The sequence below is a fragment of the Euprymna scolopes genome, chromosome 19 (assembly GCF_053919585.1).
Source record: "Euprymna scolopes isolate OS-2025 chromosome 19, ASM5391958v1, whole genome shotgun sequence".
In the NCBI taxonomy this organism is placed as follows: domain Eukaryota; kingdom Metazoa; phylum Mollusca; class Cephalopoda; order Sepiida; family Sepiolidae; genus Euprymna; species Euprymna scolopes.
Genome location: NC_136500.1, coordinates 22041351 through 22058699, shown reverse-complemented (window position 1 = coordinate 22058699; position 17349 = coordinate 22041351). Strand labels below are relative to the sequence as shown.

The 17349-nt window shown below is 28.4% G+C and overlaps 1 protein-coding gene across 50 annotated transcripts in view; it reads left to right on the top strand.

Annotated features, from left to right (window-relative positions):
* The window catches only part of LOC145303484 (uncharacterized), a 578993-nt gene that overhangs the window by 440792 nt on the left and 120852 nt on the right, over positions 1-17349 (top strand). For all 50 annotated transcript variants that reach the window (XM_080144904.1, XM_080144905.1, XM_080144871.1 and 47 more), the window contains 5 exons: positions 399-425; positions 7146-7172; positions 10453-10476; positions 12577-13134; positions 16228-16254. In XM_080144904.1, the coding sequence (XP_080001030.1) occupies positions 399-425; positions 7146-7172; positions 10453-10476; positions 12577-13134; positions 16228-16254 (663 nt within the window). The remainder of the gene's footprint in view (positions 1-398; positions 426-7145; positions 7173-10452; positions 10477-12576; positions 13135-16227; positions 16255-17349) is intronic.

Genomic DNA, 17349 nt, shown 5'->3' with positions numbered 1-17349 from the left:
TAGCTTGAAGTGTCTACATGAAAATATTTTATAGCGTTCTTATCTATCTGACGATTGCTCAAACAGTAGTGAGCACAGCCGGAGCGCTAAATGTTTTAGTTTCGATTCTAGCTGATAAAATCCAAGTCATTTTGTTTTTTCTTAATTTTTGAAAGCAGTACACACACACACACACACACACACACACACACACACACACACACACACACACATATATATATATTCAATAGAGAATTGGTTCTGTAATAATAAATACGAAATCTGCATGCATTATAATATATTTAAGTGTATTCTATAAAGGGGCAAACCCCCTCCCTCAGCTAGTTTTAAAATAAAAATATTTTGCAAATGAAATAGTTTTCATGAATTATAATACGATTGTTTATTTCTTATTTCAGATAATCAACAATATACCTATGAACAAGGTTGGCATTCTTTTAAAAGACATTCTCCTCATATTATTTCTAAAATATAACGTTTATGATATCATAGTTTATGATATAATTTTGTTCCTTTTTTATTAGTTATATCAACATAAGTTTACACGGCATGTGTTTTTTATGGAAATAACTCCAGACAAGGCATGAAACCATTTGATGTAAGGAGCTAACAATAAATAATACTACTTCAAGGCAAAAAAAAACTAGCTAACGATAAATGTTCCATACATCCCTAACGAGAAAACAGCTACTTTTTCCTTTGTCAAAAACATCGCTTATGGATTATGAGGACTAAAGGACAATATGAGTCAAGCGAGAGTTACGATGCTGTTGAATCTAAACCCAAAGTCAATTTTCTGCTCTCCTGAAGTATAACCAATATTAAGTTTTTACTAGTTTGTTTCAGATCTTTAGAAACATCAGATCTAATATAAAAATTTTATCAACATCAGATGTAACATAAAAATTTTATCAACATCAGATGTAACATAAAAACTTTATCAACATCAGATATAATCTAAAAACTCTAGCAACATCAGATGCAATTCAAAAACTTTAGCAACATCAGATATAATCTAAAAACATTAGCAACATTACATTTAATTTAAAAAATTTAGAAACATCAGATGTAATTTAAAAAATTTAGCAACATCAGATGTAATTTAAAAAATTTACCAACATCAGATGTAATTTAAAAACTTTACCAACATCAGATGTAATTTAAAAACTTTACCAACATAAGATGTAATTTAAAAACTAAAGCAACATCAGATATAATCTAAAAACATTAGATGTAATTTAAAAAGTTTAGCAACATCATAAGTAATTTAAAAAGTTTAGCAACATCATGTTATTTAAAAATTTAGAAACATCAGATATAATGTAAAAACTTGAGTAACATCGGATATAATCTAAAAACTTTAGTAACGTTAGATGTTATTTCAAAACTTTAGAAACATTAGATGCAATTTAAAAAGTTTAGCAACGTCAGATGCAATTTAAAGACATTAGCAACAGCAGATGTGATATAAAAACATTATCACCATCAGATATAATCTAAAACTTTAGCAACATCAGATGTAAATTAAAAACTTTATTAACATCAGAAGTAATTTAAAAATATTATCAACATCAGATGTAATTTAAAAACTTTAGCAACACCAGATATAATTTGAAAACTTTATCAACAACAGATGTAATTTAAAAACTTTATCAAGATCAGATATAATCTAAAAACTCTAGCAACATCAAATGTAATTTAAAAACATTCTCAACGTAGGATGTAATTTTAAAAAATTAGCAACATCAGATGTAATTTGAAAACTTTAGAAACATCAGATTAATCTAACAACTTTATCAACATCAGATATAATCTAAAAACATTATCAACATCACATATAATCTAAAAACATTATCAACATCACATATAATCTAAAAACATTATCAACATCACATATAATCTAAAAACATTATCAACATCACATATAATCTAAAAACATTATCAACATCACATATAATCTAAAAACATTATCAACATCACATATAATCTAAAAACATTATCAACATCACATATAATCTAAAACATTATCAACATCACATATAATCTAAAAACATTATCAACATCAGATATAATCTAAAAACATTATCAACATCAGATTAATCTAACAACTTTATCAACATCACATATAATCTAAAAACATTATCAACATCACATATAATCTAAAAACATTATCAACATCAGATTAATCTAACAACTTTATCAACATCACATATAATCTAAAAACATTATCAACATCACATATAATCTAAAAACATTATCAACATCACATATAATCTAACAACTTTATCAACATCACATATAATCTAAAAACATTATCAACATCACATATAATCTAAAAACTTTATCAACATCAGATTAATCTAACAACTTTATCAACATCACATATAATCTAAAAACATTATCAACATCACATATAATCTAAAAACATTATCAACATCAGATATAATCTAAAAACATTATCAACATCACATATAATCTAAAAACATTATCAACATCACATATAATCTAAAAACATTATCAACATCACATATAATCTAAAAACATTATCAACATCACATATAATCTAAAAACATTATCAACATCACATATAATCTAAAAACATTATCAACATCACATATAATCTAAAAACATTATCAACATCACATATAATCTAAAAACATTATCAACATCACATATAATCTAAAACATTATCAACATCACATATAATCTAAAAACATTATCAACATCAGATATAATCTAAAAACATTATCAACATCAGATTAATCTAACAACTTTATCAACATCACATATAATCTAAAAACATTATCAACATCACATATAATCTAAAAACATTATCAACATCAGATTAATCTAACAACTTTATCAACATCACATATAATCTAAAAACATTATCAACATCACATATAATCTAAAAACATTATCAACATCACATATAATCTAACAACTTTATCAACATCACATATAATCTAAAAACATTATCAACATCACATATAATCTAAAAACTTTATCAACATCAGATTAATCTAACAACTTTATCAACATCACATATAATCTAAAAACATTATCAACATCACATATAATCTAAAAACATTATCAACATCAGATATAATCTAAAAACATTATCAACATCACATATAATCTAAAAACATTATCAACATCACATATAATCTAAAAACATTATCAACATCACATATAATCTAAAAACTTTATCAACATCAGATTAATCTAACAACTTTATCAACATCACATATAATCTAAAAACATTATCAACATCACATATAATCTAAAAACATTATCAACATCACATATAATCTAAAAACATTATCAACATCACATATAATCTAAAAACATTATCAACATCACATATAATCTAAAAACATTATCAACATCACATATAATCTAAAAACATTATCAACATCACATATGATCTAAAAACATTATCAACATCAGATATAATCTAAAAACATTATCAACATCACATATAATGTAAAAACATTATCAACATCAGATATAATCTAAAAACATTATCAACATCAGATATAATCTAAAAACATTATCAACATCACATATAATCTAAAAACATTATCAACATCACATATAATCTAAAAACATTATCAACATCACATATAATCTAACAACTTTATCAACATCACATATAATCTAAAAACATTATCAACATCACATATAATCTAAAAACTTTATCAACATCAGATTAATCTAACAACTTTATCAACATCACATATAATCTAAAAACATTATCAACATCAGATATAATCTAAAAACATTATCAACATCAGATATAATCTAAAAACATTATCAACATCACATATAATCTAAAAACATTATCAACATCACATATAATCTAAAAACATTATCAACATCACATATAATCTAAAAACTTTATCAACATCAGATTAATCTAAAAACATTATCAACATCACATATAATCTAAAAACATTATCAACATCACATATAATCTAAAAACATTATCAACATCACATATAATCTAAAAACATTATCAACATCACATATAATCTAAAAACATTATCAACATCAGATATAATCTAAAAACATTATCAACATCACATATAATCTAAAAACATTATCAACATCACATATGATCTAAAAACATTATCAACATCAGATATAATCTAAAAACATTATCAACATCACATATAATCTAAAAACATTATCAACATCACATATAATCTAAAAACATTATCAACATCACATATAATCTAAAAACATTATCAACATCACATATGATCTAAAAACATTATCAACATCAGATATAATCTAAAAACATTATCAACATCACATATAATCTAAAAACATTATCAACATCAGATATAATCTAAAAACATTATCAACATCACATATAATGTAAAAACATTATCAACATCAGATATAATCTAAAAACATTATCAACATCACATATAATCTAAAAACATTATCAACATCACATATAATCTAAAAACATTATCAACATCACATATAATCTAAAAACATTATCAACATCAGATATAATCTAAAAACATTATCAACATCACATATAATCTAAAAACTTTATCAACATCAGATTAATCTAACAACTTTATCAACATCACATATAATCTAAAAACATTATCAACATCACATATAATCTAAAAACATTATCAACATCACATATAATCTAAAAACATTATCAACATCACATATAATCTAAAAACATTATCAACATCACATATAATCTAAAAACATTATCAACATCAGATATAATCTAAAAACATTATCAACATCACATATAATCTAAAAACATTATCAACATCACATATAATCTAAAAACATTATCAACATCACATATAATCTAAAAACATTATCAACATCAGATATAATCTAAAAACATTATCAACATCACATATAATCTAAAAACATTATCAACATCACATATAATCTAAAAACATTATCAACATCACATATAATCTAAAAACATTATCAACATCACATATAATCTAAAAACATTATCAACATCACATATAATCTAAAAACATTATCAACATCACATATACTCTAAAAACATTATCAACATCACATATAATCTAAAAACATTATCAACATCACATATAATCTAAAAACATTATCAACATCACATATAATCTAAAAACATTATCAACATCACATATAATCTAAAAACATTATCAACATCACATATAATCTAAAAACATTATCAACATCACATATAATCTAAAAACATTATCAACATCACATATAATCTAAAAACATTATCAACATCACATATAATCTAAAAACATTATCAACATCACATATAATCTAAAAACATTATCAACATCACATATAATCTAAAAACATTATCAACATCACATATAATCTAAAAACATTATCAACATCACATATAATCTAAAAACATTATCAACATCACATATACTCTAAAAACATTATCAACATCACATATAATCTAAAAACATTATCAACATCACATATAATCTAAAAACATTATCAACATCAGATATAATCTAAAAACATTATCAACATCACATATAATCTAAAAACTTTATCAACATCAGATTAATCTAACAACTTTATCAACATCACATATAATCTAAAAACATTATCAACATCAGATATAATCTAAAAACATTATCAACATCACATATAATCTAAAAACATCATCAACATCACATATAATCTAAAAACATTATCAACATCACATATAATCTAAAAACATTATCAACATCACATATAATCTAAAAACATTATCAACATCAGATATAATCTAAAAACATTATCAACATCACATATAATCTAAAAACATTATCAACATCACATATAATCTAAAAACTTTATCAACATCACATATAATCTAAAAACATTATCAACATCACATATAATCTAAAAACATTATCAACATCACATATAATCTAAAAACATTATCAACATCAGATATAATCTAAAAACATTATCAACATCACATATAATCTAAAAACATTATCAACATCACATATAATCTAAAAACTTTATCAACATCACATATAATCTAAAAACATTATCAACATCAGATATAATCTAAAAACATTATCAACATCACATATAATCTAAAAACATTATCAACATCAGATATAATCTAAAAACATTATCAACATCACATATAATCTAAAAACTTTATCAACATCAGATTAATCTAACAACTTTATCAACATCACATATAATCTAAAAACATTATCAACATCAGATATAATCTAAAAACATTATCAACATCACATATAATCTAAAAACATTATCAACATCACATATAATCTAAAAACATTATCAACATCAGATATAATCTAAAAACATTATCAACATCACATATAATCTAAAAACATTATCAACATCACATATAATCTAAAAACATTATCAACATCACATATAATCTAAAAACATTATCAACATCACATATAATCTAAAAACATTATCAACATCACATATAATCTAAAAACATTATCAACATCACATATAATCTAAAAACATTATCAACATCACATATAATCTAAAAACATTATCAACATCACATATAATCTAAAAACATTATCAACATCACATATAATCTAAAAACATATATATAGTAACGTACATTAGAATATGTTTACATTGAAATCAAGAGAGCATAAAGTGGACGTTGGGTTTACTTTCGCCATCTTTATAACTCTCTCTTCCTCCATTTTTTCCTTTAATCTGCACATTCTATGGGGAAGTTTCTGACGAAGGAGAAAGAAGTGCTATTTTATGGGTCAGAATCTTATTCATCAAACATTTATTGTTGGTTAGTTTGTTTGTTGCTGAAGTAATATTTTTAGCTCCTTGATCAGATGGCTACCTGCACTATCCGGAGCGATTGTCATTAAAAAAATTGTAGTTACATCATTCTTAATTAAATCTGAAGAAATAGGTAATACGTAAATTAAGTGATACGTATTTTCAGCTGTGGTGTCCTTTCAATGTCAGTAAATGCGTCGTTTAATTTTGTAAGCCCAAATAATACTCACAAAACCACCGGAGTATGGGTATATCATTTTTAAATAAATGCACTATAAATTACATGTTAATATATTCGTTATGGATACTATTTTGCTATTTATTATTATTTTGCTATTTTTTTTCTTTTGCAGAAAAGGAACGTAAATACATATATGAAGGTTTGTAATACTTTTTATTCAACTGTAAAAGTAACATTCACAATCATTAATTTCTTTACGTAAAAAGTCTCTCTTTTGTTATCTCCCTTCAGAAGTTATTTGAAAATTCCTTCAAATAGATTTTCTTGGTCGATAAGGATGTCAAATATTCACCAAGTTATATTTTCAGCAGAAAACGAAATAGTATAGATTGTTTATTTGACGGTTTGGAGTAGTTGATAAAATATTTGTCCTTAAGTGGATAATCTATCGTATATACCAAGTTTTAAAATAAAGATGTCTTGAAACAGGGTATTTATCACATACATTAGGTTGAGAAATAAATTTGTCCTGAAAAGGACAATTTACTGCATGAGATTTTGTATATAAAAGAGACAGTTTTGTAACATTGGATTTCGTTGGCATTCATGAAATGCAAAAATCGACTACGGCTGTAATGTAAGGATGATTATGATGATTATGATGATTATGATGATTATGATGTTAAGTAACTGAGTTGATAGACTTTTTAATTATTATTTTCACCCCAAACAAGGCACAGCGCCACTTTGATGTAGAGGGCTACTATCAGGGAGGTAAGTTGCAGGAATGCAAGCCCCAACTATAATTAGGCCCGTTTCTTAGTGTTTTGTCCGAACGAAATTTAACAGTGTATTCTTTGTCCCAGCTCCCACTGGGGTCTTGGTGTACTCACGGTCGTTGATTCTGCCATGTCCTGTAAAATAAGGGCAATCGGGAATAAATAATGGAGATATCACGTTTTTGGGGGGTCACCCTGTACTATGTAGGGAGTTGAGCAGCAATGTGTTTGTTCACATTACACTTGCACTTCTGCATGTCAGTACAGTTGGGAAAGCAGGAACCCGGAAAATAATTCCAAAGTGCAGCAGTTCTGGGTAAGAAACTATTAGAGTAGAAGGCTTTCTTACATCTAGGGATCTCTACTGTGTAGGGGTGGGACTTTGCTGCTTGGCAGGTTTGTCGGAGGCATTTACGTCGAGGGGGTACAATGGCTAGTAGTTCGTTGTAGCATTCACCATTAAAATACTTGCAAACCAGGCTGAGGGATGCAACATTTCATCGATGAGACAGGGGTTGAAGCTTAGATGACAGTTCAGGATCTATCAGGTTGGCAGGAGCGTTGGTATTGCTCTTGCTGTGGCCAGCACTAGGAAAACATGGTGAAAGTAGTGCTACCGGTGGTCATTGTCGTTGCTAAGTGGGAGAAATTCTAATTATAATGAGACAAAGACTGAAATCAACTCAGCTGTATAATATATCTATTGATTTGCTGGAGTATGTTGGTTATAACAATATCAGGAATAAGAGAAATAAAACACTTGTGCAATACTATTATTTTGGACCATTTTTTTTTGTTTTCATTTTTTAAGAACTCCTTAAAGGAGAAACAATTCGAGAAGGCCCTATTTGAAAATGTCAACTTTTTTGCCAAACTTTATGTAAAAACAAACCAAATACACTTAAGTAATACAATAATCTATATATCTATAGAAGCGAACGTGTCTGTATATCTGCGTGTCTGTTTGTATGTCTGTGTACATTTCCCTTCGCAATAACTCTGTCAATTTTAAGTCTACAGACTCGAAATTTGATATACAGGGTACTGAGATCTGGGAAAATGTTTGTAGTCCGTTTTCGGCCAGAAATTTTGCTGTTAAGGGGTCAAAGTTAAATGATTTGACCTTTGAGAACTCTACCAAACTCCTCCGTCAATTTTGGGTCTAAACACTTGAAATTTTATATATAGGTTCCTTGGACATGGATCTAACTTAATAAATCGACTTGAGCCCAAAACAATAAATGTTAAGGGTCATAATAGGGGTCAAAGTTAAAAAGAAAATTTGTCCTCTGCAGTCTCTACCAAATTACTCAGACAATTTCTGGTGTAAACATTTGAAATTTTACATAAAGGGTATTCAGAGATAGGGCAAGATTTTTAATCGGTTTGCATCGAACATTTTTAGCTACCAATATATAAATGTATGTATGTATGTATGTATGTATGTTTGCATGTCTGCCTAAAACTTTCGACAGAGGCGACAGATTTTCACAAATATCGAACAATTGGCTAAAATCATTAATATCTTCACCTTCAACGGGGCAGTTTTCTACAGGGGGTCGCTTTTTTCGCCGATATTTTCGAAAGTCATCCTCTCCTTTCGATTGTCTAGCTTAATTTAAACCTATGTCACTTCCGGTTTGGCGGTGGTCATAACAGCAAAGACGTCAGGGTTTTTTCCCGTTCTATTCCTCCTTTGCGGTACGGGTTCGAGCCTGCCTTCCTACTACCACATTTTTTAATTTTTTTTGCTCAACATACACATCCAAACACCCAGGCAACGCCGGGCTGAAATGCTAGTACAAAATAAAACATTAATTATGAGAAATTTATTGAATTAGATTAAAATTAAGAAAGTTATAAATTAATGAACTTAGTGAAAGTTTTCATTATATGGAAATGTGTGACCTGAAATTTTAAAATAGTTTGGAACAGTCATTCTGGGAATGTGTACGATTTCCATTTTTTTTTTTTTTTTTTTACAAAATTTGAAATGTTCAGCTAATTATTTAATCAAACTGCCCAACACATATTTTATAAAAATGTCTCCCCGTGTAAATGGATGGCAATGGTAGTAGGTATTTGTGTAATAGTAAAAATTCGTCCGACTTCCGGTATAGATAACTATCTTAAGAGAAGATAAAAATATCGAATCGAAGTGAACAAAACAAACATAGTTTCTGAAAACAAGCATCAGTAAATGGCCGAAATTCATGCCAAAACAGATTTGTATGTACAGCTTTTGGATAGAAAGCTATATCGTCAATGAAAAAAGGGACAATATCACTTCAGTTCATAGATAAAAATAGATAAATAGAAACTGTAAAGGACAATTTAAAATTACTAATAAAAATTGGTATTTAAAAATATATACACTTAGAAATAAAAGATTTGAACAAAGCTTTCATAAAATTGAATTCTGGTGTTATTTTCTTTTTTTTTTAGTTAAGCTTCTCTTTTCTCTTGAGCGTATGGGTTCAACTAAATAATGGATGTATTGGTTTTTATTTGGTTTTATATTTTCTTTATGTAAAGTATTTTTTAACATGCAGCATATTTTTTCATTTTTATTTTTTTCAGTATATTTATAAATCTGTTAATCTGTTAATCCAGTTCGACTAAATGTATTTCATAATCTGTTAATAATTAATTATAATTTAAAATCTGGTAATTAATATTTCTTTTGTTATATTTTCACAGTTTTGAAGAAATGGGATGTAAGAGGTAAGTGATTCCTAAAAATTTTTTCCTGATTGAGAAATTATCTCATTTTTTTTTCTAAAACTAAGTCATAAACATGAATATATTTTGCTGTAAATACAATATATAAACATAATTTAAAAGTATTTTATTTTTCATAGAAATTATTTAATACGTTTAAATATACCCAAGTTTAGTGATTTCATAAAATTTAAATTCAGAATATAAAATACATATAATTAAATATAAATTCTTTATGTGAATGGCATGTGAGGATAATAAATGTTGATCAAATATTTTCTCATCAAAACTTATCAATTTAACCATAAGCAAAATTTATGTACATCTTTTATAAATAGACATTTTGTTCGTCTGCCTGTGTGTTAATCATATTTTGAAAGTACATTGCCGAATGAGCTAAACCATTACATTCAATGTCCTTTTAACAAAAAATATCCGTTCAACACTATTTCAAAACATCGTCCAGTGGAGACAATCTTTTTTTATTTTAGTTATTTCCCTTTATTTTCACAAACATAAGCAATAATAAAAACAATTAAATAAATAAATGGGTAAATATTATCAATAGCGTTGGAAATTATTTTAATAGTCCCAAAACCATTTATTTCGCTTTTTTATTTCTTTCACAATCATATAAGTCTACCAAAAATATGATTGTTTTAATAGAGAATTAAAAATGTTATCCTTATTAAATATATTTATTTATATTTGTATATCTTCAATGAGTATCGAGATTAAAAAATAATTATGTGAAAGATTTTTTTAAATAATTTCAAGTGAATAAACAAAATCAATTAAAAATTATTTTATTGTTTTCTTTTAATTTTTTTTTTACTTTTTATTTTAGCACATAAAAAGACATGTACATATTTAACATCAAAACACAAAATATATGGAATAAAATAAAAATTATTATTTAGTGTCAATTATGAAGAAAACAGACTAACTATTTTCCCCGCAGACTTGATAATTTTTACTAAGAGCAAAATATAAGAAAATGATTTTTTTATGAAAATAAAAAATATTATGATTATAAAATGCATTTCTTTATATATGTATGTTTCCATGAGCATAGAAATAAACAAAAATCACTATATGAAAGAGAAATAAACAAAAATCACTATATGAAAGAGAAATAAACAAAAATCACTATATGAAAGAGAAATAAACAAAAATCACTATATGAAAGAGAAATAAACAAAAATCACTATATGAAAGAGAAATAAACAAAAATCACTATATGAAAGAGAAATAAACAAAAATCACTAAATGAAAGAGAAATAAACAAAAATCACTATATGAAAGAGAAATAAACAAAAATCACTATATGAAAGAGAAATAAACAAAAATCACTATATGAAAGAGAAATAAACAAAAATCACTATATGAAAGAGAAATAAACAAAAATCACTATATGAAAGAGAAATAAACAAAAATCACTATATGAAAGAGAAATAAACAAAAATCACTAAATGAAAGAGAAATAAACAAAAATCACTATATGAAAGAGAAATAAACAAAAATCACTATATGAAAGAGAAATAAACAAAAATCACTATATGAAAGAGAAATAAACAAAAATCACTATATGAAAGAGAAATAAACAAAAATCACTATATGAAAGAGAAATAAACAAAAATTACTATATGAAAGAGAAATAAACAAAAATCACTATATGAAAGAGAAATAAACTACATAAACGATTCCCTTTAATTTTTTTTAATTAAAAAAATTAATTTAATTAATAAAAAATTAATAAAAATTGTATATAATTGAGAGGATGTTGTAGTTACCTTGAAGTATTGTGTGTAATGTGTTGTGTTTGAAGGTTATCACAATGCAGTTTTGAAGAAAAACATCGTTGAGAGAGAGACGAGGAGTTAAAAAAAATAATAAAGCCAAGATTGAAAGATTTCATTAATTTTACATCATAAATTATTTATTTACAAACATAATGTCACTAATTTATCTTGGTCTCATGTTCTTTGAATTTTCGAGGTAAATCTCATCTTCAGAAAGAATAATTTATATATATATGTATGTATGTAGAATCACGCTACGGCTATAAGGTATTACTGTTGTTTTTATTATTCTTCATTACAGGTTACTACACAGCTCGTATGAACATCATGTTTATACTCGACTCTTCAGTTGGTGAAGTGGAGTTCAAACGAATTAAAATGTTTGCGAAATCAGTCATCAGATACTTCAACGTTTCTCCTAAATTCATTCGCATAGGCGTCCTAGCATACAGCACAGCAATAAAAGGATTTGATCTAAGCCACTGCAAAGATATGCGGCAAATATTTTGGGCAATTGACAAGATTCCTTACACGAGAGGAGAACCACATTTGGGTGCTGCTTTGAAGTATCTAAGAGAATATTCATACCTAGAACGATATGGTGGAAGGCCGGATATTGTGAAAGTTGCCGTCATCATTACGAATGGTAAATCTATGAAACCCAAGTGGACATCACTCCAGGCTAAACATCTGAAACGTGAAGGCGTGAAGGTATTTGTTGTAGCACCGGGCGAACATGTTGAAATGACACAGATTAAGAATATTGCAAGCCATCCTTATGACTGGTTCATCCTCCGAATACCACATTATAAACTTTTTGAACAATATACCTTCCACTTGATATTCAGAATATACTGGTGTAAGTTGTTACTTATTTCTGAAAAATATTTTTTTTTTCTCCGTTTATCTCATACTTTCGATCAGATTGGCAAGAAAGTTCTTGCGGTCTCTAACTTTTTAATTCAGATGAACATTTCTTGGCTGAAACAAAAATTTATTGGCTGATATAAGTACCATCAGAATCAAGACACTTTTGCCAACGCAAAACAAGTGTATTTATGCCAGTAACATAAAAATCTTGCATTCTGGTCGTGAATAAGTGATCGAAAGCGTTTTTGATATTGTTTTTATTTTATTTTATTTTTTTTTTTTTTACACAGTGGTCACCACTTATCAAGGCCCGGAAGCCACTCAGGGATAAGGGTTATTGCAAGTACATTACGTTAGTGTGGAGATTTGATGAAGTGTTTACTTAAGGGGGCGGTTCATTAGGAATTTGTTAATGTTGGACTTGAACACGTCCAAGTTGTAGTAAGGTGGGAAGCAGGCAGACGGAACAGAGTTCCACAGGCGTGCTTAGGTTTTTGAAGCATTTATCTTCTGCTTGTCGAGATGCTTGAAAAAGTGGTAGTCGGAAAGAAAGAGATCTGGAAAGTATGGCAGATGAGGCAGAGTTTTGGAGGCCAATTTGTTCAACTTCTGCAGGGTCAGTTTAGCAACGTGTGCTCGGGTATTGTTGTGGGAGAGAATTAGGCCTTTTCTGTTAACTAATGCTGTGTGTTGTTGTCGAAGTTTCTGATGCATTTCATCCATTTGTTAACAGTACTTCTTCGCCGTAATGGTTTCGCCTGCATTCAAAACACTATAATGGATGAGACCAGTCGCAGACCACCAAACAGTTAGCATGACCTTCTTTTGGTCCAGTTCTGGGTTCAGGAAGTGTTGTGGAGCTTCGTCAGATTCTAACCACTGAACTGAGCGTCGATGATTGTCATAAAGAATCTACTATCATCACAAGTCACAACCCGGTTGAGAAAGAGGTCATTCTTGTTGCGTAAAAGAAGGGATGATAACACTTCATAACAGTGTTTCATTTGGTTGTCGTTCAATTTATGAGGCACTTATTTATAAAGTTTTTGGGGTTTTTTAATCTCTCTCAAGTGGTTGGAAATCGTTGTGTACGTTACATCTAATTTAGACGCAAGTTCTCAAACAGTTGCATGGATTGTCTTCGACTAAGGCATTTAATTGATCATTGTCAACATCCGATAGCTGACCACTACGGTCATCATCTTCAAGACTCTCGTCGCCACTATGAACTTTCTTAAACCACCATTGTGCTGTGCATTCAGTAGTATTTCTTGTGCCAAACGCTTCGTTGATATTGCAAGCTGTTTTAGCAGCTTTTCAACCTAGCTCAAGCTAAATCAAGCTGAAATTAGAAAATTGCGCAAATTTGTTTTTTTCCATTCTGTATTCAACGTTCTGAAAAGAAGACATAATTGTTTTAAAATGATTGTAATTTAAACGATTAGATAGAGCAAAAAACGCTCTTTAAAATGATATACAAAGTAAAGGTATTATCACGAAAACTTATTTGAAAACACATCATTTGAAAAGAAAATTAAAAATTCCGCAAGAACCTTTTTGTCAACATAAGTTTTTGTATTATTTCGTTTTTTTTTTTTTTGTTGTTGTTTTTAGGAAAATCGCTCTAAACAAGGCAAGAAGCCATTTTAAGTAAGGCGCTAATAAAAAGGAAAAATAATTACGTTATCTCTACAACGTTTCAGTCGATGTAACGTCTAATCTTTTCCCAGCGTATCTTGGTGAACATAGGAATCCTTCTGTTGAACTCAGGAATCTGTACAAAATCTCAAATGGAGCCCTTTATTAACTTGTTCTAGCTCGGTCAGCCATTGCAAGATAGAAATCTTAAGTAATTCGCTATTGTATTCTTAGTATTGCCCGCACTGAGGATTGAACCTTCAACCCCCAAAGAGAATAGAATTGCGAATTACTTCAGGTTTCTTTCCAGGTTATGACTGACGAAAAGAAAGTAAATTATTTCTGTGGATTAAATGAAGTGTTCCACTCGAAATCACGTAAACATTTCCAGGTTCAACAAAAAGGATACTGAGTTCGATAAGACGCACCTAAAAAAAGTTGGAGAGTGCATTCACCGAAAAAATTTTGTGAAAATAACATAAAGATACAGAAAGTAATCCAAATCTCAATAATCCAAATTATAAAATCTTATCTAAAAAATTCCAAAAAGTAATTGGCGCTTCTACACTATTGGGACGAGATTTTGTAGTCGATAAATGGCGTTTTCAAATAAATAAACAATGGTTTCAACTTTTTTTTTGTCAATTCTGATAAGTTACAATGGTAACTTCCAAAATATGCAGTCGGAATTACCTGAATATTACTGAATTAATAAAAAAAAAACCCAAAAAACTTTAATCGTGGTAGCAGGTGAAAAATTGCCGCCATCTTATTTAAATCCAAACGGAAAATTACCTCGAAAGCTGATTGGCTAACTAAATCCTCAATAGAAGAGGACCATATAAAAACAATAAACTAACAAAAAAGAAATGTCTGCCTTAAACCACTAACCTAGTTTTAAAACAGATCCTTTGTTCGATAAAATGCATGCCCATTAGCTGATAGGAAAGGGCGCGGTGGATACTAGAAAGCTGATTGGCTAACTAAATCCTCATAGAAGAGGACCATATAAAAACGATAAACAACCACAGAATTCGCGCATAAGCCTGAGGAATCCTAGAGTGGATGAAACACTGAATATTCAGTGTAGCTTAATCGCCATATATATTTTATAAATTACTATATATATATATATATATATATATATATATATAATGAGGAGCATAAATAATAATGATGAACATGTTTAAACATTATTGATATGAAATTAAGTTATTAAGAAATAATTGTTGCGCACCTCATTTGAAAAGTAATAATCATTGCTTTGGTCACTTATCCATTCTTTTTATTATTCACTTTAATTATCTTATATATATATACGTGTGTGTGTGTATGTGTGTGTGTGTGCATAATATAAAACCGTTTAAGATGAATTAATAATTTTTTTATGATCATATTTCATTTGATGTCTAATTTTATTAAATATTCTTTTTCTTTGATATAGCATTTGACCACAGATGGAATATGCATGGTTTGTATAATTTAATTTCCCATATTTGATTACCTATATCTATATTTAATTATCTATATTTAATTATCTATATTTCATTATCTATATTTAATTATCTATATTACATTATCTATATTACCACTTAAGAAGACATGACGCAACATTTGCAGACTGGTATAACACGCTCTTTCTTACTTTTTCCCCATATATTAACACGTGTGAATTGTTCTTTTTTTTTATCTCCACATCAGTTTCTCCTTCTTCGTCTCGCTCTCTATGAATACATTCAACTTCGCTGCTATAGAAAGTAACTAATTAAAGTTTAGCATGCAAATGTTTGGCATAATAGTCAGAGTGTTAATCGACCGGGAGACTAAGGTTCAAATCTCAGTCAAATCATATCAAAAGCAAAAAAACAAACATTGTATTTGATGCCACCTTACCATGAGCTCAGCATCATAAAGTTAGGGTAATGGGTAAATGGAACACTCTAAACGTATGTAGCAGAAGTGGCAGCTCACGTATGCAAATGACCGAGCAGTGGTGCAAGTTGACGTCACAGCAAAGAAAAAGAAGGGAAAGGAAAGCAGAGAGAGATTTGAAACCACGTGGGCAGTGACACTAAGGTGAAACACATGCCAGCAAAAGAGATTTGAAAAATCTGGCAGCGACTGGACTTGAGCAGATATATCAATGGGGAGGAGGAAAAAAATGTGTTCGAAACATGACATTAACATGTGTCAACTCAGTTCTTTAGGCCAAGATCACAGTGTAATATCTGTTCTGATGCTGCAATTCACCTTTTCTGTTCTCGGTCAGTGGAGGAGGAATCCTTTATGACTGACACAATTTTTATTTTTGTTCCTATCCAGAGTGCCCCTCTTTGGGGAGCTGAATTTTTCCCACATTAAAAACCGACCTTGTGTCTAACTCTACCCTTGTGGGGAGGCAAGTAAATGGAAACATGTGTAAACCGCATGGCGAACGAAGAGACTTGTAAAACCAAGATGTAGGCGTAGTTTAGAAAGTACCATGAATAAATGCCTTTTATTTCAACTAAAAAAAAAGCTGTCGAATTTCTTTCCTTTGTTCATTTGGGAGACTTTAATGCACAAC